This window comes from Peromyscus californicus, unplaced genomic scaffold (genome assembly GCF_007827085.1).
Source record: "Peromyscus californicus insignis strain IS unplaced genomic scaffold, ASM782708v3 Scaffold_11__1_contigs__length_118956290, whole genome shotgun sequence".
Lineage (NCBI taxonomy): Eukaryota > Metazoa > Chordata > Mammalia > Rodentia > Cricetidae > Peromyscus > Peromyscus californicus.
Window position 1 is genome coordinate 16,433,562 of NW_026294402.1, and position 24,155 is coordinate 16,457,716.

General features: G+C 48.2%; 1 protein-coding gene across 1 annotated transcript in view; it reads right to left on the reverse strand.

Annotated features, from left to right (window-relative positions):
• The window catches only part of Dnmt1 (DNA methyltransferase 1), a 49,730-nt gene that overhangs the window by 13,937 nt on the left and 11,638 nt on the right, over positions 1-24,155 (reverse strand). Inside the window, 20 exon segments of the mRNA XM_052753635.1 lie at positions 609-756; positions 893-990; positions 3,038-3,221; positions 3,318-3,496; positions 3,498-3,506; positions 3,820-3,971; positions 4,664-4,756; positions 5,201-5,319; positions 6,827-6,933; positions 7,009-7,089; positions 7,182-7,227; positions 7,506-7,543; positions 11,424-11,502; positions 12,781-12,821; positions 14,968-15,055; positions 17,388-17,425; positions 19,280-19,358; positions 19,720-19,751; positions 20,712-20,784; positions 23,570-23,645. Of these exon segments, the coding sequence (XP_052609595.1) occupies positions 609-756; positions 893-990; positions 3,038-3,221; positions 3,318-3,496; positions 3,498-3,506; positions 3,820-3,971; positions 4,664-4,756; positions 5,201-5,319; positions 6,827-6,933; positions 7,009-7,089; positions 7,182-7,227; positions 7,506-7,543; positions 11,424-11,502; positions 12,781-12,821; positions 14,968-15,055; positions 17,388-17,425; positions 19,280-19,358; positions 19,720-19,751; positions 20,712-20,784; positions 23,570-23,645 (1,760 nt within the window).

Below are 24,155 nucleotides of genomic sequence, written 5' to 3' on the forward strand. Positions count from 1 at the left end.
ATTGTTTTTAATTTTTGTTTGTTTTTCGAGACAGAGTCTCTGTATACCCCTGGATGTCCTAGAAGTCACTTTGTAGACCAGGCTGGCCTCAAACTCAGAGATACTCCTGAGTACTGAGATTAAAGATTTGCACCACCACAGTGCAGCAATAAATTATTTCTATTAAGCTGGGTGTGGTGTTACACGCCTTTAATCCCAGCGCTCTGGAGGCAGAGGCAGGTTGATCTAGCCTGGTCTACATAAGGAGTTCCAGGACAGTGAGAGCCTACAGAGAGCTTATAGAGAAACCCTGTCTCAAAAAACTAAAACAAAACAAAATAAAACAACAACAAAAAATCAAACCTGACATGGTGGCACATGACTGTAATTTTAGCACTTGGGAGGTGGAAATGGAGCAGTGTAAAGTATACAAGTATATGGGCTGCCTGGGCTACAGAGGCAGCTCAGGATTTACCAGTGAGGGGCTGAGGTATGGTTCAGTTGTAGAGCTCTAGCCTAGAGTGCCTGAGGCCTTGCACTCTACTCCTAAGTATCAAGAAAAGGGAGGGAATGGGACAGCAGGCTGGGCTCAAGAGGCAGCAAGCAGCATGAAGAGGACGGGACCTCACCTTCAACGGGTGCCCCAGCCAGGAGATACGGTCCTTGTTCTGCTTCTTCTTCTTCCCTTGGTGCATCTTCTTGGGTGACGGCACCTCTGGGATGTAATCGTCAACTTCTTCGTCATCGTCTGCCTCCTTCACAGCCAAGTTAGGACACCTGCAGAACACACACTGCAGTCAACCCCAGGGAAAAGCGTCCTGTAAGTTCCACAGCATGTTGCCACAGGACACTGCACAGTATACCTGCCTCAGCACCCCGGCTTGTTCTCAGAACAGAACACAGTGGAGCCTACCTCCTCTTGAGGCAAGCCTGTTTGCTCCGTCCAGTGCCACCAAACTTAACCATGTCCTTGCAGGCCTTGCACTTCCCACACTCAGGCTGCTGACAGACCTGAAAAATATTAAAAAGGGTCGGTCAACCAGCCATTCATAACTAGGAACTTCTTTGTTTGGTTTTCTTTTCTGAGACGAGGTCTCTCTAGATAGCCCTGGCTGTCTTAGAATTCACTACGCAGACCAGGCTGGCCTCAAACTCAGATTTACCTGCCCCTGCAGATGAGTGCTGGGAATTAAAGGTGTGTGTCACCACACTCAGCCCAGGAACTTTCAAAACTATGCATGCTCAGGGCCAGTGAAATGTCTCAGGGGTAAAGGCGCTCGGTGCCAAACCTCCTAAGCTTAGTTCAACGCCCAAGACGCACAGCAAGGTAGAAAACCAGCCCCACAAAGTCCCTCTGACCTCCACACGTGCACACTGCAGCCTGTGCACACATCCTCACCAATAAAGGTTCTTTTGGTGGTTTGTTGTTGATGTTGTTGTATTTCAAGACAGGGTTTCTCTGTAGCTTTGGCGCCTTTCTTGGAACTCACTCTGTAGCCCAGGCTGGCCTCTGCCTCCAAATGCTGGGATTAAAGGCATGCGCCACCACTGCCTGGCTCACTAATAAAGTTTTTCAAGTGTGAAAACACACTGCATCTGTGCTGAGCACTTAGACTTTTCCCACCCATTCCCTAAGCAACACAGCTTGGCAACCACAGACTTAGTCTGTATTAGTCATGTCGAGTCATCCAGCTGACTCAGGGTCCACGGCAACACTGCACTCTTAGAAGAGGCCTGGGATGCTGAGTGTTTAGAGGTACACAGGGTGCTGAGTGCACCCTAGAAACTCACAAGCAGCTCTGTTGAGGTGTTACAGAGTTACCAGTGTCCCCACCTGTCACCGAGGAGTCAGGGGGGATAGCTACTAACAAAACATAACAAGAACATGAGAACAAGGTAACCAAAAGGGCTACCAAGCACCCAGATTCCCTGTTTAAAAAAAAAAAAAACAAAAAAACAACCACAAAACCACTTTAAAGGGAATTAACATTAGATACAAGGACAATGAGAAAAAGTCAAGGATGGCGAGGACAGGGCATCCTGAGGACTGCCATGAGAAAGGGACAGACACTACTGCGGGCATGGGGACCAGCCAGGCTCTGTTGCACACAGTCAAAACAGTAAATTGCAAAAATACACCTGAGCTGTGTCACAGGGTTAGGGTGACTTCCTCTAAAGAAAATCCCAGCTGTCCCTTTCGTGCTAAGAACAGCATGTAAGAGTCTCCTCTCAGAGCTCTCAGGATGCCCAAGTCCCTTTTACAGCCTGAGACAAGGTACGCCCTGTAAGCTGGTGTCAGGACACACTGACATCACAGGGCTGGGCATGGCACCACATACCTGGATGCCCAGCTCTTGGGAAGCGGAAGGACCACCAGCAGTTTCAGGACAGCCTTGTCTAGGTAGCTGCCTCATGTGCACATACAAGCCAAGTTCAGTATATAAATTCATTCTCTAATTTCCCAAACATGGTCTCCTGTGGCCCAGGCTGACCTCAAACTCACTATATAACTGAGGATGACCTTTGAAATACTGGTCCTCCTGCCTCCACTTCTCAAGTGCCTGGATCAAGGCTTGTGCCTCCAGCCTAACCACATTGAGGTTTGGTTTTTTTTGGTTTTGTTTTGTTTTAATGTGACACAGGTTGATCCCAAGGTCATCTATGTAAAAAGTATTCACAAGAGCCAGGCATGGTGGGACAGGTCTGTAACTCCAGCTCTTGGAAGAATGAGGTAGGATTGAGACTTCCAGTCCAGCCTGAGCTAGATAATACCCAAGTGACATCAAAAGGCCTTCTGCAGCCACAAATCTAAGCCGAGAGAAACTTGTACTTCTGCAGAATTCCAGAGTGTAATGTGGTCTGGGAAGTGGCTCTGGCTCTGAGGTCAGGACATGGAAACAAATCGAACGTCTCTCAGGAAACCAGGTTACGTAGCCAAGGGCATCACCCACAACAAAGGCCCTGGACACTCCTGTTGACTTCAACCCCATCTGTCCTGCAAGACAGGCTGCTTCTCAAGAGTACTGACGCCTCCACATCTAAGGCTAGCCCTCCTCACCTCACAGACGCCACACCGGCGGCGCTTGAAGGCATTCTCCTTTTCGTCCTTGTCATCCTTCTCAATCTGCTCCGAGAAGAAAGTGTCAAAGATCTGGTAGACCAGCTTGGTGGTGGTGGCTTTTGTGGGCCCTTTGTCCTTCTCCTTCGCAGAGTGTCTGAGGTTGTGGCGTCTCTCCGCTCGCCTGGGAGAGATGGCCAGCATTTTAGAGAACCAGACACACACAGAGACTGCCTTCTCTGGGCTCAAGCCACCCATCTGACTCTTGTTCTACCCTTACCTCTGTCCCAGGGTGACCCCGGCCAACTGGATCAGGGCTCTCATGCAGGGAGTCAAGAAGATGGGTGTCTCATCACTGTCCTTGGCATCATCGTAACTCTCTACCTGGTTCACCACGAACTGGGCATGGCGCAGGAGGGAGTCCTCCGTGAACCGGTTCAAGTTAATGGCAGAAGGGGGGGACAGTGGTCTTTGGGGGGAAGAAAAGACAAAGGGTCAGACGTTTCTTGTATTCTGCCTCCTTGTAATGCTGTAGGAGGGGGACCCTAGTATCTCATGTATGCTAGGCAAACAATGTACCACAAGTCTCACACCCTCAGGCCCTGCTGGGGACTCTAGGCAGGGGCTCTACAACTGAGCCACACCCCAGGCCTGTTGCATTAATCTTCTGTCAAAACTCTTCTAGTGGTAGCGAAAGGCTCTGAATCTGAATGCAGTTTTCTATAGCATCACCCATGCTATATGTATGTGGATCCAAACCTTTATAAAGGTAAAGCTCTCACCTCAATCTTATTTATTAGGTCTTCATAGACAGCGTGAGGATTGCCTTGTAGGAACTCAACCACAATCTTGCTGATGTAAATTTTCTCCTGCATCAGACCAAATATTGGTGCATAGTCTGGGCTGGGTTCCATCAGAATGTATTCTGCAAATGCTAGGAAGAACGCATGGCGTGGTTTCAGAGATCAGTCCAGTTAGGGTGACTATTAGCAGTGCTATCCTCCTACACACGTGCCCTTTATGCAGGTGGCTGTTTGGTTTGTTTAGTGGTGTCTTGTCATATTGCTAGCCCCAAACTCCTGAGAAGATAGGACAGCAGGGATCTGCTATGTCCAGCAGGAAATACATTTAAAGCTGTTTCTGGGCCAGTGAAAAGGCTCAGCAGATAAGGGCACTTTCCTACAAGTTTGACAACCTGAGTTTTATCCCAGGGACTCACATAGTAGAGGGAGAGAATCAACTCCTATAAGTTGTCCTGATCCTACACACATGCTGTGGTGCAAACGCTCCTTGAATAAATATAAAGAAAAATTTAAGGCCATATCAATCTGATGGCCTCCAGGCTGAGCACAGTATGCGTCTCCCATGCTTCCAGAACAACCTAAAATTAAAAACTCTACAACCAAACCCACAACTTCTCCACTGAGCCTGCTGGAGCCAGACGGAAATGAGTCAGCTGAGATTTGGACCCATCTGAATTGTAAACACTTGACTGTCATACAACCGGAGGATCATGATAACACAGGTCACCAGGTCCTCCCCGTGCCTTATGAGACCCTCCGCTAAGGCAGACCAAGCCCAGACAGGCAGAGGTTCCAGGACACCTGTGACTAGGCAGATACTCACACGTGCTAAAGCCAATGAGCGCCTTCTCACCACCATCAAAGCCAGTGATCCACCACTCATTGATTGGCCCAAGGTTTTTGCAATTGACACCACCTGTGAAAAAAATGTCTCTTGATAACAGACAAAACACAATGATTCACCAGGTGGTGGTGGTGCACGCCTTTAATCCCAGCACTCGGGAGGCAGAGGCAGACGACCTCTGTGAGTTCGAGGTCAGCCTGGTCTATAGTTCCAGGACAGGCTCCAAAGCTACACAGAGAAACCCTGTCTCGAAAACCGCCCCCCCCCCCCAAAAAAAAACAACAACAACAATGAAAAAAAAAACCCACAATGACTCACAACTCTTACCCCAGCTAGAAAACACAGCCAGCACGCTGCTTCTCTTCAGGGTCACTTTGCTCAGTTAATGGCAGAACTTTGAGTTCTCCCCTTGAAGTAGTACCCACCCCCCATGGGGTATCTTGCTTCCTAAATTTTGTTTGCTTCTTTAAATAAAGAACCCTTGAACACTGCACATACCTGGACTATTCCACATACCTTCCACAGATGGATTATCGTCATAAATTGCTTTGGCACAACCAGAAAAGTAGAGTTCAACGTTCTTCTCAATAAGACCAGTGTCAACAGGACACAGGTGACCTCGACTGCAATACACACTACACGGGCAACAAACATCACTTTACCACCTAGCCCAGCACAGAGGGCCATAAACCACTGTCCGACTCCAGGTACCCAGACTAAGTGAGGGTTCTGGACTCAGCAATGCCCATCCCAACAGTGTCTCCCTCTCCCTCTTGTATGACAAGTACACATACTAAGGTCAGAGGATTCCCCTGACGTTGAATTATAGCTGGTTGGTTGTGAGCTGTCTACATAGGTACCAGGAACTGGAGTTGACTGCCAAGTCATCTCTCCAGACTAAAAAGAAATGGAGTACCAGGCCTGATCCTGCATAGGGCATGTTTCTACCAGCCATACTCAGCCAAAGGCTGCATGCCCTCAGCCATTTTCACCCCCACCAGGAAGGAGGCTATGTAATTGAGTGAAGGAGGATGCCACAATGGGATTCACAGCTGACTGCTATCTACAAGCAATCTTCAACTGGCCCCTCAGATCTACTGCCTATTAGGGCCTGCCCCTGTAGATCACTGGCAGACAATATCCTTTATGGGAATCAATGTGTTCAACATCTAGGAGCACCCAGGAAAAATGCCTATTGGGATACCAATATGTGCTCCTGAGGGGACCCTTCTATCATATACAACCCAGAAGGACTTGTGTGTCCCAGCCCCATCCATCTGGCCCTGGTTCTCCACCAACCCCTCTGCTCATGGCCAGTGCAGGATTGGTAACCTCTGAGAGCTCTCACTGGTTTTCTGTGACCAGAAAAGCAAGGGTCTGAGGTGCTATGTCTGTGGAATTGGCACTCTGCACAGAGCTGGTCATTGTGTGAGCACAGGGATAAGTCTCAGAATGGCATAACCTAGAGATTTAACATGTGGAGTTGCACCAACCACAAAGCAGCAAACAAATCTGGGGGCGTGGCTAGAGTGCAGGAGGCCTTATGTTCTATCCCCAGCACTGTGAAGAAGTATTAGAACAGCAACAGAGCTAGGCTCAGAGCCAGAAGCAGGTGGATCTGAGTTTGAGTCTAGCCGGACCAGTTTAGAAAGTTCTAGCCAGGGATACATAGTTCTAGTTTTGTTTTACTGACTGTTGTTTGTTTTAAATTAAGCTTAGTGGTGCACACTAGAACAGCAGGACGGAGTTCACAGTCAGCTGGGTGACAGTTAAGAACCCTGTCTCAAAAACCAAAACCAGGGCCGGAAATGCAGCTCAGCTTTGAAGTGCCTGCCTGATGTAAGTGAAGCTCTAGGTTGAATCCTCAGAGCACTGTACAATCTGGGAGTGTTAGCACAAGAAGGCCAGGAGTTCAAGGCCATCCTTGACTACCTATCAAGTTGGAGGCGGGCCCAGGCTGCAAAACAAAACGCCAGAAAAGCCAACAAACAGCAATAACAAAATGTATCCTTGTGGCTGAAGTCTACCCAACCTTAACTGGCTTCCTGGTGTTGTTAAAAGGAGAGCAGCTTGAGGGGCCCTGTGGTGAGGACAATCCTTGGATGCCCACCACAGGACGTGACCACAGAACACGGTGGTTACCTGAAGCAGGTCACCCTGTGCTGGGGAGAGGAATCAATGCGTTCTCCAGACGAATTGGAATCATAGATGGACAGTTTCTCGCTGACCAACATTTGGAGTTCCTCCACCTGAAGGACAGGGGACAGTGAGACATGGTCATACCAGGAGGCAGGGATAAAGGGTAGGGCAGAGCGTGGACTCACAGCATCTGAAGGGTGCTGCTGGTACTTCAGATCAGGGTCATCCAGGTACTGGCCGCACTGGGGGCACCGTGGCAGGTCTATCTGTGGGAAGGACAGGTACGGCCTCAGGGCAGCCCTCCAGCATCTGGGAACTGCTGTACTGTGGCTAGCCAAGTTCCTGGAGGTGCCCTTACCTTTGGATTCACGGCTGTTTTGGTTCGAGCCGCCTTTTTCTCCGCTCTGGAAGGAAGCACAGGGTTGTTGGGTATTTCACCAAATTAGAAGACACTACCATGGGCCCTCCACTACCTCTTCCTAAGCCACCACGTGCAGGCTGGTGCCAATAGCCACAGTGACTGTCAGGGTACTGAGGTTGGCCGGTAGAAGAAGAGTATCCTCGCCTCCACTCCAGTCCCACAGGAAGCTACGGCTGCTGTGGCAGTCCACAACGGCCACGTCTCACCACTCTGACTAGAACCGACACGGCATCACCTGCTCTGTAAGGAAAAAGCGCTTACGGTTCTCTGGGGGCCGTTTTCCTTCGTCTCTTCTCCTCCTAAACAAGAGAAAGAGGAAGAGAGTCAGGACATCGCAGGCTTGGACGGCACTAAGAACTTCCAATACACACTGCTGGGCAGTGGTGCGCACGCCTTTAATCTCTGCACTCAGGAGACTGAAGCAGGTGGATTTGAGCTTGAGGCCAGCCCGGTCTACAGAGCAAGTTCCAGGACAGCCAGGCCTACACAGAGAAACCCTGTCTCAAATAACAAAACCAAACAACCCTACCCCCAAAACCAAAAACTTCCTATGTGTGACTGTCACAAAACTCAGGGAGAAAGCTGGTTAAGAGTCAGGTAATGAGGCCCAAATCACTCCAATGTCCAAATTCCATGAAAAGCCTGCTCTAAACCCAGTGCTCAGAAGCCTAAGGCAGGAGGACCATGAGTAAGAGTCTCGCCAAGTATCCCAGATTGACCTCCATCTAACAAACAAACAACAAACACCCCAGTGTGAATACATTAGGAAGCAGGGCAACTAGAGAGGTGCAGTTTAACAAGGCCCTAACAGTGAGGCCCTGACCTGAAAGATATGCCATTTTTATAGGAAGGAGGACACCAGAGCCCAGTCTCTCCTTGTACTGCCCAAAGCCACGTGAGGATACAGCAACATCCCAGTGGTCAGGGATCCAGAGCAGCCTCTCCAGTAGCTAACTGTGGGGTCCTTCTAAACATGGACCTCTTGGAGTCACGAGTTTCAAAGATACAGGTATCACTGGAGGTGCCTGTCACAGGCAGCCTGAGCAAAGCAACATATAGAATTACTTCAATTTAAAATGACTCCGTGAACTCAAAAAAGTCAAGTTGCCACTTTATGTTTGAGACAGGGTCTCACTATGTAGCCCCTAGCTGGCCTGGAAATAAGTCCCTATGTAGACCAGGCTGGCCTCAAACTGAAGAGATCTGCCTGTCTCTTGCCTCTTGAGTATAGGGTTGTAGCTACTGTGCAGGTCCTATTGAGCCACAGATTTAGAATGGCAACTGTGAGCAGTAAAGGAGCTGGAGTAAACGCTGGTGCCCCCCTCCCCCCATACAGTCAAACCTGTTGGAGTCAAAGCCTAACACTTCCCCGATCCCTAAGCACCCTAGCTCCAGAGGCACTGACAATCTGGGTTATGATGTTCACAGAAGCATTTGGAGGCAGCAGTATTCAAACACCTAAATGTGTCCTTTGTTTAGGAAATGTGGTAGGTTAGTTGGTGTGTATGCTTCAAACTCACCTCTCACGAAACTGTCTTCAATTAAATGATTTTTCCCTAAAATTGTCGGGCTATGTAGCCCAGGCTGACATTGAATTCTAGATCCTTCTGCCTTAGCCTCCTGATGCTGGGATCACAGGTATGAGCCACAATGCCCTGCTTCCTCTGTGCCGTCTTTAAGTTCGAATTAGGACCCATACAAGAGAATGTGCTGTGAGTGTCAGACGGCACTGGGTGGTCAGCACAGGAGCTGACACGTGATCCACTGCTGACCAAGCGGTGTTATGTACCTGTGGGTCTCAGCTATGTAGTCCTCACTTGTGGGAGGCAGTCTGGTCCCCAGGTTCTGGATCTGGCCAGCCCTGTTTCACGCTGATGCTGGGCTGTTGGCTGTTTTCAGGAATTTGGGAGGTGGCACCATGCTTCATGATGCTTCTTGTGGCATCATCTGGACAGTGGACCAGGAGTCATGGGTATGTCCCCCCAGCTGACCTGGAGCTCACTATGACCTCAAACTTAAAGTAACCCTGCCTTTGTCCCCGGGTGCTCTGAAGGCAGGCGTGCCTCCACCAGGCCTGACTTCCTCTCAACTTTTCACCTTCTTTCCATCTGCAGCGCTGGGTATGGAGTCCAGAGCCATGCACAGGCGGCATGGCCGCCAGAGTGGCCTCACTAGCAACTCTATGGAGGTTTGACCCCAGACACCCACGATCTCCAGAGTGAGAAAATGACCATGGCTCAAGCTGCCAAGACGGGCTATACACGAAGACAGTAGTTTCAGATGAATTCCCACAAACAAGCAAAGGAGGGAGTCGGCTCCTGCCCTCAGCAGCTCCTGCTCAGGTTTAGGTAACACTAAGACATTAGGTGAAGCAGGTATGGTGGCTCATGTCTGCATCCCAGCAGTCAGTAGACTGACACAGGGGACTGAGGTAAACCTGGGCCACAGAATTAAGACTTCGTTTCAGAAAACCAAAAAGAATAAAAACACTGGGTTAGAATCGACAATGTGGCTCAGCAGCAGAGCACTTGCTTAGCAGACACGAAGACTTGGCTTTCAGCCCCACACTTAAAGACAGACGATACGAGAGGCTGAAAGGATAGACAGGACCCTGGACAGATGAAGTCCACAGTGCCTAAGCCTGGGCTAAAAATCTCCTTACAAGGGGCCACTGGCTTACCACAGCTCCAGAGTTCCTAGAGAGCAGCCAACAGCTAGAAACAAGCCAGAGAAGACAGCTAGGAAGCTGGGAACCACAGGACACTTTCCACAAATGAGAGTCTATGCTGAGAACGTCTACATCATTTGTAACAAAACTGAGCCTCATAACGATGTTTTGATCAGCTATGGGCCATACAGATGACAGTGATACATGATCTTCGACCATCTAGCAACTCCGTGGCATCTTTTGTTAACTACATGCCATGACTTACTTGTTAGGGACAAAGTTACCTAGTAACTACTTTCCTGGAGCATATTCAGGTCAATAGGTAGTATGTAATTACATACAGTCTAGATTCCCCCCCGGGCCACCACCTCAAGGCAGGGTCTCCCGATGTAGCCCTGGCTGTCCTGAAACTTGCTCTGTAGACCAGGCTGACCTCAAACTCAGATCCGGCTGCCTCTCTGCCTTCCGAGTGCTGGGATCAAAGGCAGGCGCCACCACTGCCCAGCTTTTTTTTTTTTTAAACATAGTCTAGATCTTAATGTGGATCACAGTTTAATGCTGTAAAAACAGCAGACAGGAAGCAAACTGACATGACACACGCCTGTGTCCAACACTGGGGGTGCCAGGCTATGTTTATAAGGAGATCTTGTCTCAATAAAAATAAACCCCCGGGCCAGCGGTAGCACATGGCTTTAATCCCAGCACTCGGGAGGCAGAGGCAGGCAGATTTCTGTGAGTTCGAGGCCATCCTGTTCTACAGAGTGAGTTCCAGGAAAGGCACCAAAGCTACACAGAGAAACCCTGTCTCGAAAAACCAAACAACAACAACAAAAAAGATCCTGAAAGACTAGGACTGGAGTAGACTAGATATGTGCTGGTGTTTTATTCGCTGTGGCATTGTGATTCTATTCAGAGCAAGTTCTTCCCTCTTAGAAATTTTAAAATTACATTTGTCTACCTTGTGTGTGTATGTATATTGTGTAGGTGTGCATGTGCCATGATATGCATGTAACAACCAGAAGGTGACTTCTGGAGTTTGAAGTCAGCCTGGCCTACATAGGTGGATCCTTGACTCAGAAAAAATAAAAAATAAAAAATAAAATTAAAAGTGACTAAAAGTGAGGCTGGAGCATTGCCTCCGTGGTTCAGAATACTGGCTGCTCCTTCAGAGGCCCAGGTACAGTCCTAGTACCCACAGCCAGTTACAGGTGACCTGACACCCGCTGGTTTCTGTGAGCACTGCACGAACACGGTATACAGACATATACACAAGCAAACACCCATACACGTACAGTAATTTTGTTTGTTTGGTTTTTCAAGACAGGGTTTCTCTGTGCAACAACAGCTCGGGCTGTCCTGGAACTCACTTTGTAGACCAGGCCAGCCGTGAACTCACAGAGATTCTCCTGCTTCTGTGCTGGGATTAAAGGTGTGCACCATCACCGTCGTTTTTTTGTTTTGTTTTGTTTTTTAAGTTAAGGAACAGAAGAGCCAATGCTCTTCTTACTTACCCGTTCATCTTCATCTCTGTCCTCAGGAGTCTCTGGAGTCAAATCCTCCAATTCTTCCTTGGGTCTCCGTTTGGTGGCCCTGTGAACAAGGAACACGCCAAACATTACCTTTGAAAAACTAGCTCCAGCACACTCATTCTGAAAATGACAGATGAACACCCCCTATCAAAGAGCAAAGCACTGGCAGTTGAGACAGCTCAGGACCTACGGCGCCTTACAAGTCTTAAGGTCCCAAGTTTGATCCAAAGCATCCATGTAAAGCTGGCACAGCAGGCACAGGCCCGGAACCCCACTGTGGAGATGTGGAAACAGGAGGGTCCCTGGAGCTTACTGGCCAGCTAGTACAACCACCATTTGTGAGCTTCAGGGTCGAGGGCGAGAGGTCCCGGGTGTCAACCTCTTGACTATACACAAACACACACAAAGCAAACACTTCCATGCATGGTAACTCACACTTGCAATCCTAATACTTAAAAGGCTATGAAGTTCTAAGATCATGAGTTCTAGGCTGGCTTGAGCAACACAATGAGACCTCGCCTCAAAAGACCCAGTCAGGGACATAGCTCAGTGGTAAAGCACTTGGTAGTGTTAGATTCTCAGTACTGAAGAAACAAAAAAGCAAGAGGCTGGAGAGATGGCTCAGAACTTGAGTGCTTGCTGCTTTTCCAGAGGACCCAAGTTCAGTTCCCAGCACCCACAACAGTCAGCTTACACCACCAGCCTGTGACTCCAGCTCCAAGAAATCTCACAGCCTCTTCTGGCCTTTGAGGGCACCTCATGCAAGTAACCAACTCAGACATGTATACATAAATAAATCTTTAAAAAATCCAGGGGTCTGAAGAGTTGTTAAAAGCACTGGCTGCTCTTCCAGAGGACCAAAGTTCTACTCCCAGCACTCACACGGTGTCTCACAACTGTCTATAACTCCAGTTGCAGAAGCTCTGAGGGCACTATATACACACACAGTGCACAAACACACAAGCAAGCAGAATACCCATACACAAATTTTAAGAAGTCTAGGTATGGTGGTACACACCTGTAATCTCAGCCCAGGCAAGGTGGAGGAGGCAGAGGATCATGGAAATCAAAGCTCCATGAGACACAGTTGAACACTCCCAACCCCCAAATCCAACAGTCATGAAGACTGAAGGCAGGATTCCTTCTGAAAGAAGGTCTGCAGATGGCCCAGGGGACTCCCATAGTTTCATGAGCTAGGTGATGAAGCAGAGCCACACACAGCTGAGCAGGTGTAGCCTGCCCCCCAGCCTGTCCTGTTCTCCATCGGCTCCATAACTCTCCCTAGCAGAGCCTTTATGAGTTAACAGGACAGCAGGGCACAAGCACTTTTGACACTTACAGGTCTTTGGGTTGACTTCTGGGCCTGAGCCTTCTTTTATCCTGACAGCAGAAACGGAGAGGAGGGAAAACAGCAGCATTACTTCCAAGGTTAAGCAGGTGACTGCAAGCTCAAGTGTGTGGAGTCAGCATCCTGGTTCTGAACACCAGGAGACATTCTCTCCTAGGACCAGATGCTAAGACTGTACCCCCATTTTCCCAATTCCACAAATCAGCAGGCACTAAAGAACTGTCTAAACTAAAGAACTTTGTAACCTAACACTTGGAGGAAAAGCAGGAGGCCTCTTTTTTTTGTCCAAGTCAACAGGGACCTTGCCAAAAACAAAACAAAAAAACCCCGCAAACCACAGCTGATCGTGGTGATACCCACCTTTAATCCCATCACTTGGGAGGCAGAAGCAGGTCGGTCAGCAGAGTGAGTTCTAGGCCAGCCAGGACTACATAGTAAGACCCTGTCTCAAAACACTATAACGGGGGGCTGGGACTCAGTGGGCCAAGTGCCTGCCAAGCATGCATGATGTCCTGGGTTCTACCCTCAGCTCGGTATGGACAAGGAGTGGTGGCAAAGACCTGTGATCCCGGCACTAGGGGCTGGAGTTGGGGGTAGGAGACCCTTGGCTACCTAGTGAGACTGTTTAAAATAGAACAAAAAGCAAACCAGAAAGCACACAGCTAGCAGTTTCTGAGCTTGTAGAGTGTACCTCACTGATCAGCCCGTCTAGAATAAGTGGTCTATGCAACTGGTGAGAACCTCAGCCCTCCCTTTCCACAAGGCAGCTGTGAGGCACTCTGGGCTAGGGACACAGGAGCTTAAGGCCATTCTGGTCCCATATCGAAAACCCATCCCAAACTAAGAGCTCAGCCAACAAGATGACTCGGCACTTGCAAACAAGCCTGACTGACAACCTCAGGGCACCATATGGTGGACAAAAACCAATTACAAGCTGTCCTCCTGATGTCTCCATGTATCCACACATATAAAAAATAAGACGGAACACAAACAAAAGCTCCCTGACTTGAGGCTAGCACTGCTTATGACCCACTGGCATTTGAGCAAAGAAGTGAAAGGCATGGAGACATCACCACACCCTGGGGTGGTGCCAGAGTGTCACCTGTGGCTTGCTCTCACAGGCCAGCAGGGAGGGAGAATACTCACACTGGCTCAGGCTCCACTCTCTAATCTCAATGGGGGAAACCAGATGGACATTTCCCAGGCATCTCCTAAGGTGGAGACCCGAGACTCGAGTGTGTGACCTCACCTACTGCCCTAGAACTCCATAAAGCAGGAATCCAGACTGAGCACTGTACCCTATCAGAGGCCTTGGCACCCCGGGCAATCAGTCTTCCGTGTCCCTGAGATTCAACCAATCACAGATGCAAGAGGCTCAGAAAACCGTCCTCAGCCCATAGAGACTGTCCTTGTCCTGTTCCCTAAACAATACTGTAACAGTAAAGTAAACAGCATTCACAGAGTACTAGGCAACACATGCACTAGAGGGGATCTATGGACCCAGGCAAACATTGGGCTGTTCACACAACCTCATCATATTTTACTGAATGAAGAGAATCCTTGCACCACCCTCCAACTGTATGCTTTGGCTTTGGGAAGATTTTGGTTGTTTTGAGACAGTCTCCAATAGCCTAGGCTGGCCTTGATCCTCATTTTTTTTTTTTTTTTTTTTTGAGCTGAGGACCGAACCCAGGGCCTTGTGCTTGCTCGGCAAGCGCTCTACCACTGAGCTAAATCCCCAACCCCGTTGATCCTCATCTTTAGCTAAGGAGGTAAAACTCCTGCTCCTGCCTCTACCCTACTGGTGCTCAAGTTATAGGGGTGTACCATTTTGCCAGCCTTGTTTTAGGTTGTGAGGGTGCTCAGTTGAGCAAGTAGAGGCGGGAAGAGGGAGAGTCAAGAATTGATCGTAAGACTTAAGGGAGCAGACTTGGTGAACAAGTCAAGGCTTGAACTCTAGGTGGACCAGGTCTCTAAAGAAGTAGGCTTCACATGCACTTTGGTCCAGGCAAACAGGCTCAGACATGCAGTGACAACCAACATCCAAGGGAAACCCGGCAAATCTGTACAAGTAACATGTGGGATAGATTCTGCACCCAGAACCCTGCCCAGCACCATCTCTGCCAATCCAGTAGGAGCACACAGACAAGGCCCATTTAAGATAAATAAGGACTCTGCCTTTGCTTCTTCATCAACGTCCATTTCCTTGTGGGTTCCTGGTCTTGCTTCTCTGCCTGGCTCCTCCCTTGATCTCTGCCTCGGTGTTCTGCCACATAAACAAAAAAAAACAAAAAACTCACACATGAACAGTGGTGAGACCAAGGCTCTGGACACCATCTAATCAGTCAAAAGGAGGGTTTAAGTGACCTCTCCTGCAGAACTCAAGGATGGGACATCTTTGCTATCCTTCACCTGTTGATCCTTTATATTCCGTATTTTTGCAGAACTGGGGCTCAAACCTAGCGCGTCATGAACTGATGACAAGTACTCAATGGGGACTCACCAGATGGCTGAACAGATAGAAGGACTTGACACAAAGCTGATCTGAGTTCAGTCCCCACAACCCACCATGGGAGGTGTGGACTGAATCCCCAGAGCTGTCCTCTTACCTCTGTGGGCAACCTGCAGCATGAGTACTTTCAAATATACTTGTGTGCACACTCACAAGCATCCTGGGTCTATGATCCACACCCTCAGTTCTTCAAATGAATGACCTTCAATATTTACATCAGTCAAGTGGGTATTAACAGAAGCTTAAAAAAAAACTATCTCCGAGGCTGGGAAAACAGCTCGGATAAGGACGGAAGTTTCAATTGCCCGGCTCACTATGTAAATACTGGCAGTGTAGGCCCAGCATGACAATCCACCTACGGTTCCAGTCTTTAGAAGGCTGTGACAGGGAAGCCCCAGAGCAAGCTGGCTTATTAAGACTGGTCCTGCCGGGCGGTGGTGGCGCACGCCTTTAATCCCAGCACTCGGGAGGCAGAGTCAGGTGGATCTCTGTGAGTTCGAGGCCAGCCTGGCTACCAAGTGAGTTCCAGGAAAAGGCGCAAAGCTACACAGAGAAACCCTGTCTCGGAAAAAAAAAAAAAAAAAAAAAAAAGACTGGTCCTATCAGTGACCCCTGGACTCAACTGAGAGCTCCTGCCTGAATGAATAGGTGCAAAAAGAAAGACACTTATGTCAGCCTCTGGCTACTACACCTATCTACACACACATGCCCACACGTAAGACACATGACAAAGGAGAAAAACAATAAAGGCTTATCTCTATTTGGATGTGGTGGGACAGGCCTGCAATCCCTGCATTCCAGATGCTGAGGCAGGAAGATCAAGTCTGGGGCCAGCCTGGGATACATAGGAGATCCTATCTATTAAAACACCCAAACAGCCGGGCGGTGGGGCGCACACCTTTAATCCCAGCACTCGAAAGGCAGAGCAAGGTGGATCTCTGAGTTCGAGGCCAGCCTAGTCTACAGAGCGAGATCCAGGACAGGCACCAAACTACACAGAGAAACCCTGTCTTGAAAAACCAAAAATTAAAATTAAAACATCCAAAAAAATCACAATAAATATCAAGAGACCAGCACTACCCGTCTGTGCCTTTCCACTGCCACAAGAATGGGCTCAGGTGGAGTAAGTCAGGGACAATTAAGTTGGCCCACTGTCCCTTCCAGGATCAGCTGTAGGTTAGCAGGCCTTGGGTGAGCTCAATGAATGCCTAGCTTCAAGCTGCTAAACTTTGGGGCAATCAGCCAGCACTCTGAGCACAAGCTAACTGATATAACCACTCAGCCACATTACTGAAGGCAGTGTGACCACTGAGGCAAGGCCTGAGTCAGGAGAAGGTCACAGGCTACTATGATGTCAGTCTTCCCTGCAGTAGCCCTGGCTGGCCTGAACTTAGAGACCCACCTCGGCCTCTCCTGTGTTAGGATGAAAGGTGTGCACCACAATGCTCCTATTTCTTTTTTTTTTTTTTAGAGACAGCGTCTTACTCTGTAGCTCAGGCTGGTCTCGCATTCATGGCAACCTTCCTGCCTCAGCCTCCAGCCTCCCAAGACGAAATTACAGATGTGAACCCCCGCCCATGCCCAGCTTTGACTTTAGTTATCTGTATAATGTGAGTGTACACAGATCTATGGAAGTCAGAAGACACTTTAGGTGCATCTCTTTCCATCATGTAGGTTCCAGGGATTGAACTCAAGTTGTCAGACTTGTGCACCAAGCACTTTACCGGGTGAGCCATCTCACTGGGCCTCGGTCTGGTTTTCATTATATTAATAATATTTTATGTGGATGGTTGTTATGCCAGCATGTATTAGAGGTCAGAAGAGGGTATCTGACCCCCTGGGATCTGGAGTTAAAGGCAGTTGTTAGCTTCCATGTGGTTATCAGGAACAGGACCCAGGTCCTCTGGAAGAGTAGCTAGTGTTCTTAATAGCTGAGTCATCTCTCCAGCCTGCCTTGCTCTGGCTTTTCTCAGAACTTTCTATAGACTACAAAATACAATAGTGCTCAGTATCAGACCCTCATTCACAACTACGATATGACAACTGAGCATCATTACAGGGAAGAGAGGCATCCAGCTGTACTTACAGTTCTCTGGTTTGACCACGAAGTCTCCTGTCACGTTCCTAAAAGAGAATAAAAGAGTTAATAAAAAAGCCTGTCTGGTCTACACATTTGAGTTCCAGTCAGCCAGATATACATACATACACAGGGAGACACTGGATCACCCAGACAAAAATCCCCCATTTGTCCTGAATTAACAGACCTGCAATAATCCTACTAGATTCTAGTTAGTGAGGTTGGTAAGGTGGTGGACACTTATCAAGACCACTGTTTTGGGTGGCTCTCCCTGGAGCCTAGACCCACATCTGGACTTGTCTTACTCTGAGGGGCCACACCCAGACACTAAGTTGTTTTCTCTCAACCCACACATTAAGCCCACATTAAACCCAATTCTGCTTCCTTAAAAAATAAAAGCCAGGGGTTGGGGGATTTAGCTCAGTGGTAGAGCGCTCGCCTAGTAAGCGCAAGGCCCTGGGTTCAGTCCTCAGCTCCGAGGGGGAAAAATAAATAAATAAAATAAAATAAAATAAAAGCCAGCCAGGCAGTGGTGGCACACACCTTTAATCCCAGCACTCGGGAGGCAGAGCCAAGCGGATTTCTGTGAGTTTGAGGCCAGCCTGGGCTACCAAGTGAGTTCCAGGAAAAGGTGCAAAGCTACACAGAGAAACCCTGTCTCGAAAAACAAAACATAAATAAATAAATAAATAAATAAAATAAAAAATAAAAGCCCAGCTGGGCAGGGGTGGCGCACACCTTTAATCCCAGTCCTCAGGAGGCAGAGGCAGATGGATCTTTGTGAATTCGAGGCCAGCCTGGTCTACAGAACAAGTTCCAGTACAACCGAGGCTTCACAGAGAAACCCTGTCTCAGAAAAAAACAAAGTAAAATAAAATATAAACAACTGTCTTTTCTTTTGGTGGAGTCAGCAGACAGCAGAGACATTCTTATGAGACAAACCCTGGGGGCAGAGAAAGAAAAACTAAAGCAAATCCTGAGCTGGGGAGCCGCTGCAGCGCACACAGAAAGTCAAGGTTTTAAAAGGGCTAAGGGACTATCTCAGCAAGTAAAAGGCCGCCACACAGGCCTCACAGCCTGAGTTGGAGTTCCCTGAACACAAGAGCGCCAAAGCCAGAGCCAGTGAGATGGCTCAGGGTTGAAGGTCCTTGCCATCTAGCCTGATGACCCGAGTTTGGTATCTGGGCCCCACGTGATGAAAGAGAACCCCTAAAAGTTGTTTTTTGATACCCACATGTGTGGGCCCACAGACACAAATAGATATAAAAACCAAATTTTTGGTTTTGTTTTTTGCTTTTTCAGATAGTCTCATGTAGCCCAGACTGGTCTTGAACTTGCCATGAAGCAAAGGATGACCTCCACTTGCCAAGTACTAGGAGTATAAGTGTGCCTGGAAATGTTGTGTTGTTCCTGGGTATGATGAAACCCAAGGCTGCATGTATGCCAGGCGAGTACTCCAACGAATCTCCATCCCAGGCCTGTATATAAGAACAAACAAACAAAACTACCCGTGTCTTACTGCTGAACCAAGTACCTGTGGTCAGAACCTTCCCTGTCCCCTGCAGGGCTGGCTTGAGGGAATGAGCTGACCTCATCTCAGCCAGGGGCAATGTCAGACAGGTTTGCCTGCTTAGGACACTGCGGATGGACCCACAGCCTCAAGCATGCTACACCAACACTCTGCCCTGAGCTAGGTCCCAGGCCAGGACGGCAGCTTTGCATCTGGATGGTGCTATGGAACCTCCAGCACTTCCTATGCTCAAAAAGGAGACCTCCATCAAGACCTAGTCCAGGCTTCCTGCTCAGCCGACACTCACCGCTGTCCTGCTCTCCTCACCTCCACCTCATTCTAGGAGCCAGAGAGACAGGCTCAAAGAAAGAAGACTGTGAAGGCGCTTTACCTGTTCACCTGGCTCCTCCTGACACAGTTGGATTCCCGGTGTTTCTCTTTCTGGTTCCACTTCAGAAACTCCAGCACCACTGTCAGGCAAAGTAGAACATCACAAAGACAGGACCCAAGCAGCCCAGTCCCCAGAAGCAGCTTCACGAGCCCAGTTTCCTACACTAAGAGCAATCACCATCCCAGGACCGTGACAGTCAAGTATTCTCACCACCAAATATTGAGGGAGATCTTTCCACCCAGGCCTCATACCAGGAGACCTCAACTCATTCTGTGATGAGGGAGAATTCTACATGAATTGAAAGATTAATACTTTGTTCCCAAATTCATCATCCTTAACAGGTTTATAGTTGCTAAGAAAACTTAACACAGAACTCCTCTTAGCTTTCAGAAAATAATCTATAATTGAGACAAATCAAAGGAGATTATAAGGATTCTTACCACACTGTGCCTTTAACTCTGCGTCTCTTATCCTGGGCAAAGGGAGGAATAGAGAACAAGACAATGTTGGTTTGAAAGGCAGATCAGGAGTTGGGAATTTAGCTCAGTGGTAGAGCGCTTGCCTAGCAAGCACAAGACCCTGGGTTTGGTCCTGGGAGGCGGGTCAGATCAACCCCCGAAACGTAAGTTAAACAGGGTGGGTAGAGCCAAGTATGCTAGCCCAAACCTGCAACCCAGCACTTGGGCAACTGAGGCCAGCCTCAGTTATAGTTTCAGAACAGCCTGGATTACAGTGACATCCTGTCTCAAAAGAGGGGAGTAGGGTGCATGGAGAGATGGTTTAGTCACTAAGAGTGCATTTTGCTCTTCCAGAAGACCAGAATTCAGTTCCCAGGACCCATGTCAATTACCCAAGTTACTCCACCCCCAGTAACTAGCTCTAGGGATCTGGTACCTCTGGATTCCTTGAGCATCTGCATGCATGTGCACATACCCCCCCACAAAACCACAAACATACACATAAAAATCCCAACCAGCTGGGATAGTGGTGCAAACTTGTCATTCGAGCACTTGGGAGGTAGAGGCAGGAAGACCAAGAGTTCAAGCCCAGCCTGGGCTACACAATACTGTCTTAATACAGTTGCATCTATCAAGCACAGGGACCCTGTGTGTAGTTCAGTGGAACAGGGCTTACATGGGTGAAGCCCTAAATTTGATCCCAACATTGAAAAAATAGAACTCTGCCTCCCGATGCCTTCAGGCAAGAACTACAACATCAGCTGTTATATAGGACTCCAGCCTGCTGGGCTGCCCTGCCATTTCAAACCCATCAGGCTCTAGCATAAGAGCACATTCCATCAAGAGCTCTGTCCTCCCTCTAACCCACATACTCTGAACACCCCTACTACAAGGAGTCTGTTTAGACAGACCACCCTTGCTCACCCTTGCCAACAAACAAAGTTAAGTGTCCAGAGTCAACAGGATTGGCCCACCTGGTCCTTCTCTGCAACAGACTCGTCTGAGATTCTCTCTTCAGATTCTTCCTTGGGTTTCCGTTTAGTGGGGCTGTCACATAGTGAGGAGACTGTTAGTTCTGAGACACACCCCCACATACATACCAGCCATCCAGCGGCCTTCAATAACTTCCCTTCTTTCACTGAAGAACCTCTTAAAGGCACAGGTTATCTTCCCTGCCAGGAGGGGCCCATCTTTCCAGGACTGAAAGAAGTTTTTTTTTTTTTTTTAATTAATGGTTACATGTATTATTTTAAATTATGTGTGCCATGTGCTCTTGGAGGATAGAAGAGTATTAGGTTCCCTGGAGCTGAAGTTACTAGCAGCTGTGAACACCAGTGCTCACGTCCATATACACACACACACACATAAATTTTTTTTCTTTTTTTTTTGGTTTTTTGAGACAGTTTCTCTGTGTAGCTTTGGAGCCTTTCCTGGAACTCACTCTGTAGCCCAGGCTGGCCTCAAACTCACAGAAATCCGCTTGGCTCTGCCTCCCGAGTGCTGGGATTAAAGGTGTGTGCCACCACCGCCTGGCTCATATATTTGTTTTTAAAAACAAATTTTTAGACTTAATTTCATGTATCCGAGTGCTTTGCATGCATTTGTGTCTATGCACCACATTTTACAGTGCCTGTAGAAGTCAGGAGAGCATGTTGGGTCCCCTGGAACTGGAGTGACCAATGGTTGTGAGCCACCAGGTGCTGGGCCCTGAACCCAGGTCCTCTGCAAGAGGATCAGGTGCGCTTCAGCACTGCCATCCCTGCAGCACCACATATATTCACACACACTCACAGTGTGTGTATGTGATGTGCAGGTGTTTGCAATGTGGTCACCCATTTGGGATTGGGTGAAGCTGCTCTTGGCCTTATTTTTTGAGACAGTCTCACTGATCATGGAGCTCACCGGCTTACCAGCTTGGCTAGACTATCTGGCCAGCCAGGGCCCAGAATCTGCCTGTCTCTGCCCCCTCTGTGCTAAGATTGCAGACATGCACTGGCATTCTGGCTTTTAACATGGGTGTTAGGGATCTGAAGACAGGTTCATGTGCTTGCAAAGCAAGCAAGCACTTTGCCTTCTAGGTCATCTCATTGTCTCCAGCTTCACACTTTGGACAGTGTGTGACTGTTTCGTTTGCATGTCTGTCTGCACTGTGTGCCTGGTGCCTGGACAGGCCAGGAAAGGACATCAGATCCCTAAGTTACAGATGGTTGTGAACCACCATGTAGGTGCTGGAAATGAAAACCAGGTCTCCTGGAAAAGCAGCTGCTCAGCTTTATACTTTCTGAGGCTGACTCAAAGGACAGAGCTGTCCTTGTCAAAAATCTGTTGTGTCTCTTTGTAAAATGAGAAGCCATTGCTCAAAGTGGCAGGCAACCTTCTAATGTTTCAGAGAAACATTTGTGTGCTGGAGAAATGGTTCAGTGGTTAAAAGCACCCAGTGCTCTTAGAAGACTTGAGTTAAACCTAGGCCCTGGCTGGCTAGTTGGGTGACTACATTACAAACATATACGTATGTTGCAAACGCATACACATCACATACACACACACTGTGAGTGTGTGTGAATATATGTGGTGCTGCAGGGATGGCAGTGCTGAAGCGCACCTGATCCTCTTGCAGAGGACCTGGGTTCAGGGCCCAGCACCCGGTGGCTCACAACCATTGGTCACTCCAATTCCAGGGGACCCGACACGCTCTCCTGACTTCTACAGGCACTATACAATGTGGTGCATAGACACAAATGCAGGCAAAGCACTCGGATACATGAAATTAATCTTAAACAAAACCGTAACAAAACCGATGTTTATGGGGGCTGGGGATTTAGCTCAGTGGTAGAGCGCTTGCCTAGCAAGCGCAAGGCCCTGGGTTCAGTCCTCAGCTCCGACAAAAACAAAAAACATGTTTATGTCTATATAAATATGTCCATTTGAAGTTGGATGGTACCGATTTGTGAACAAGGTTCCACTACCAGAACTAGAAAAAAAAAAACCAAAGTTCATAAAAAGCATGGAAACAGTGTTATGCTTTATTTTTCTATCACTGGGTGATGAGTGTGAGGGTCCTTTGTTTTGTTCTTTAAGTTTTATGTATATGAATGGTTTGTCTGAATGTATGTCTGTGCACTATATGCATACAGTACCCAACGAGGCTGGAAGAGGGCCTCATATCGCCAGGACTGGAGTTACTGACAGTCATTAACTACCACGTGGGTGGAGGGAATCAAATCCAGGTCCTCTGAAAGAGCAACTAGTGCTCTTATCTGAACCATCTCTCTAGGTTTGAGCATTAACAGCTCTTGTAGTACTATATGCTGGAGCTTGTGTATGCTTTAAGTTTTCTCAAAAAGTGAAAAAAAAAGGTGTTCACAAGAAATGTTTGTCAATGTCCAGTGAACAAAACCTACAAAACAGACATCTACACAGGCTGCAGCTCAGTGGAAAGTCCTCTAGGAGGAATAGGGGCACGCGCAATGGTAGAGTTCCTAACAGGAACCAGAACCTGGATTCTATCCTCAGTACTAAAATAAAGGAAAAAAAAAAAAAAATTAAATTGGGGCTGGAGAGATGGCCCAGAGGTTAAGAGCACTGACTGCTTTTCCAGAGGTCCTGAGTTCAATTCCCAGCAACCACATGGTGGCTCACAACCATCTATGAGATTTGGTGCCTTCTTCTGGCATATAGGCACACATGCCAGAACATTGTATACATAATAAATATTAAAAAAAAATTAAACTTATCAATTATGGAAGCTAGGCAGTTCACTCTGATTCCATTCTGTTTTTCCAAAATTACCAGATCCCCAAGAAATGGCCACAGCCCCTCATTACATACTGACCCCTTCATGAAGTGAGATGTGATGGTGGTCTGCCTGGTGGTTCTCCTCGTAGCCATGGAGCTAGATGAAGCTTCAGCTGTTTAAAAGCAGGAAAAAAGACATGGCATTCTTCAGTAAGAAAAATGGCTGCAGATGGCCAGCTGCTGCAAGAATATGCACTTCTTGACTTTCAATCTAGAGTAAACTACGTACCAGCTTGCACATGTCAACAGACAGCCTCTTAGAGCTGCCACTGCTCAGTATCGGGCAATAGCATCATACAACCCAGGGAAAGAAAGCCCAGAATCCAAGAGTGGTTTATGGTGACCGTGCACCTGTCAACACCATTATAAACATCAAAACCCCTGAACTGAAACCTCTGTAGGGATGGACCATTTGTGTGAGTCTAAGCTAGGCAGAAGCGCACAGAAAATAAACTAGAGGCTCTGTGCAGCCCCATGGCAAAGCACCTGCATAGCATGCACATGGCTCTAGGCTCCGTCTCCAACACCAATACTACCACCCCAAAAAGAAAACAGCTGGGGTTTGGCAGATGTGCCCTTCCCTAGCACACCACAGGTCCTGGGTTCCATCCCTGGCACTGCAA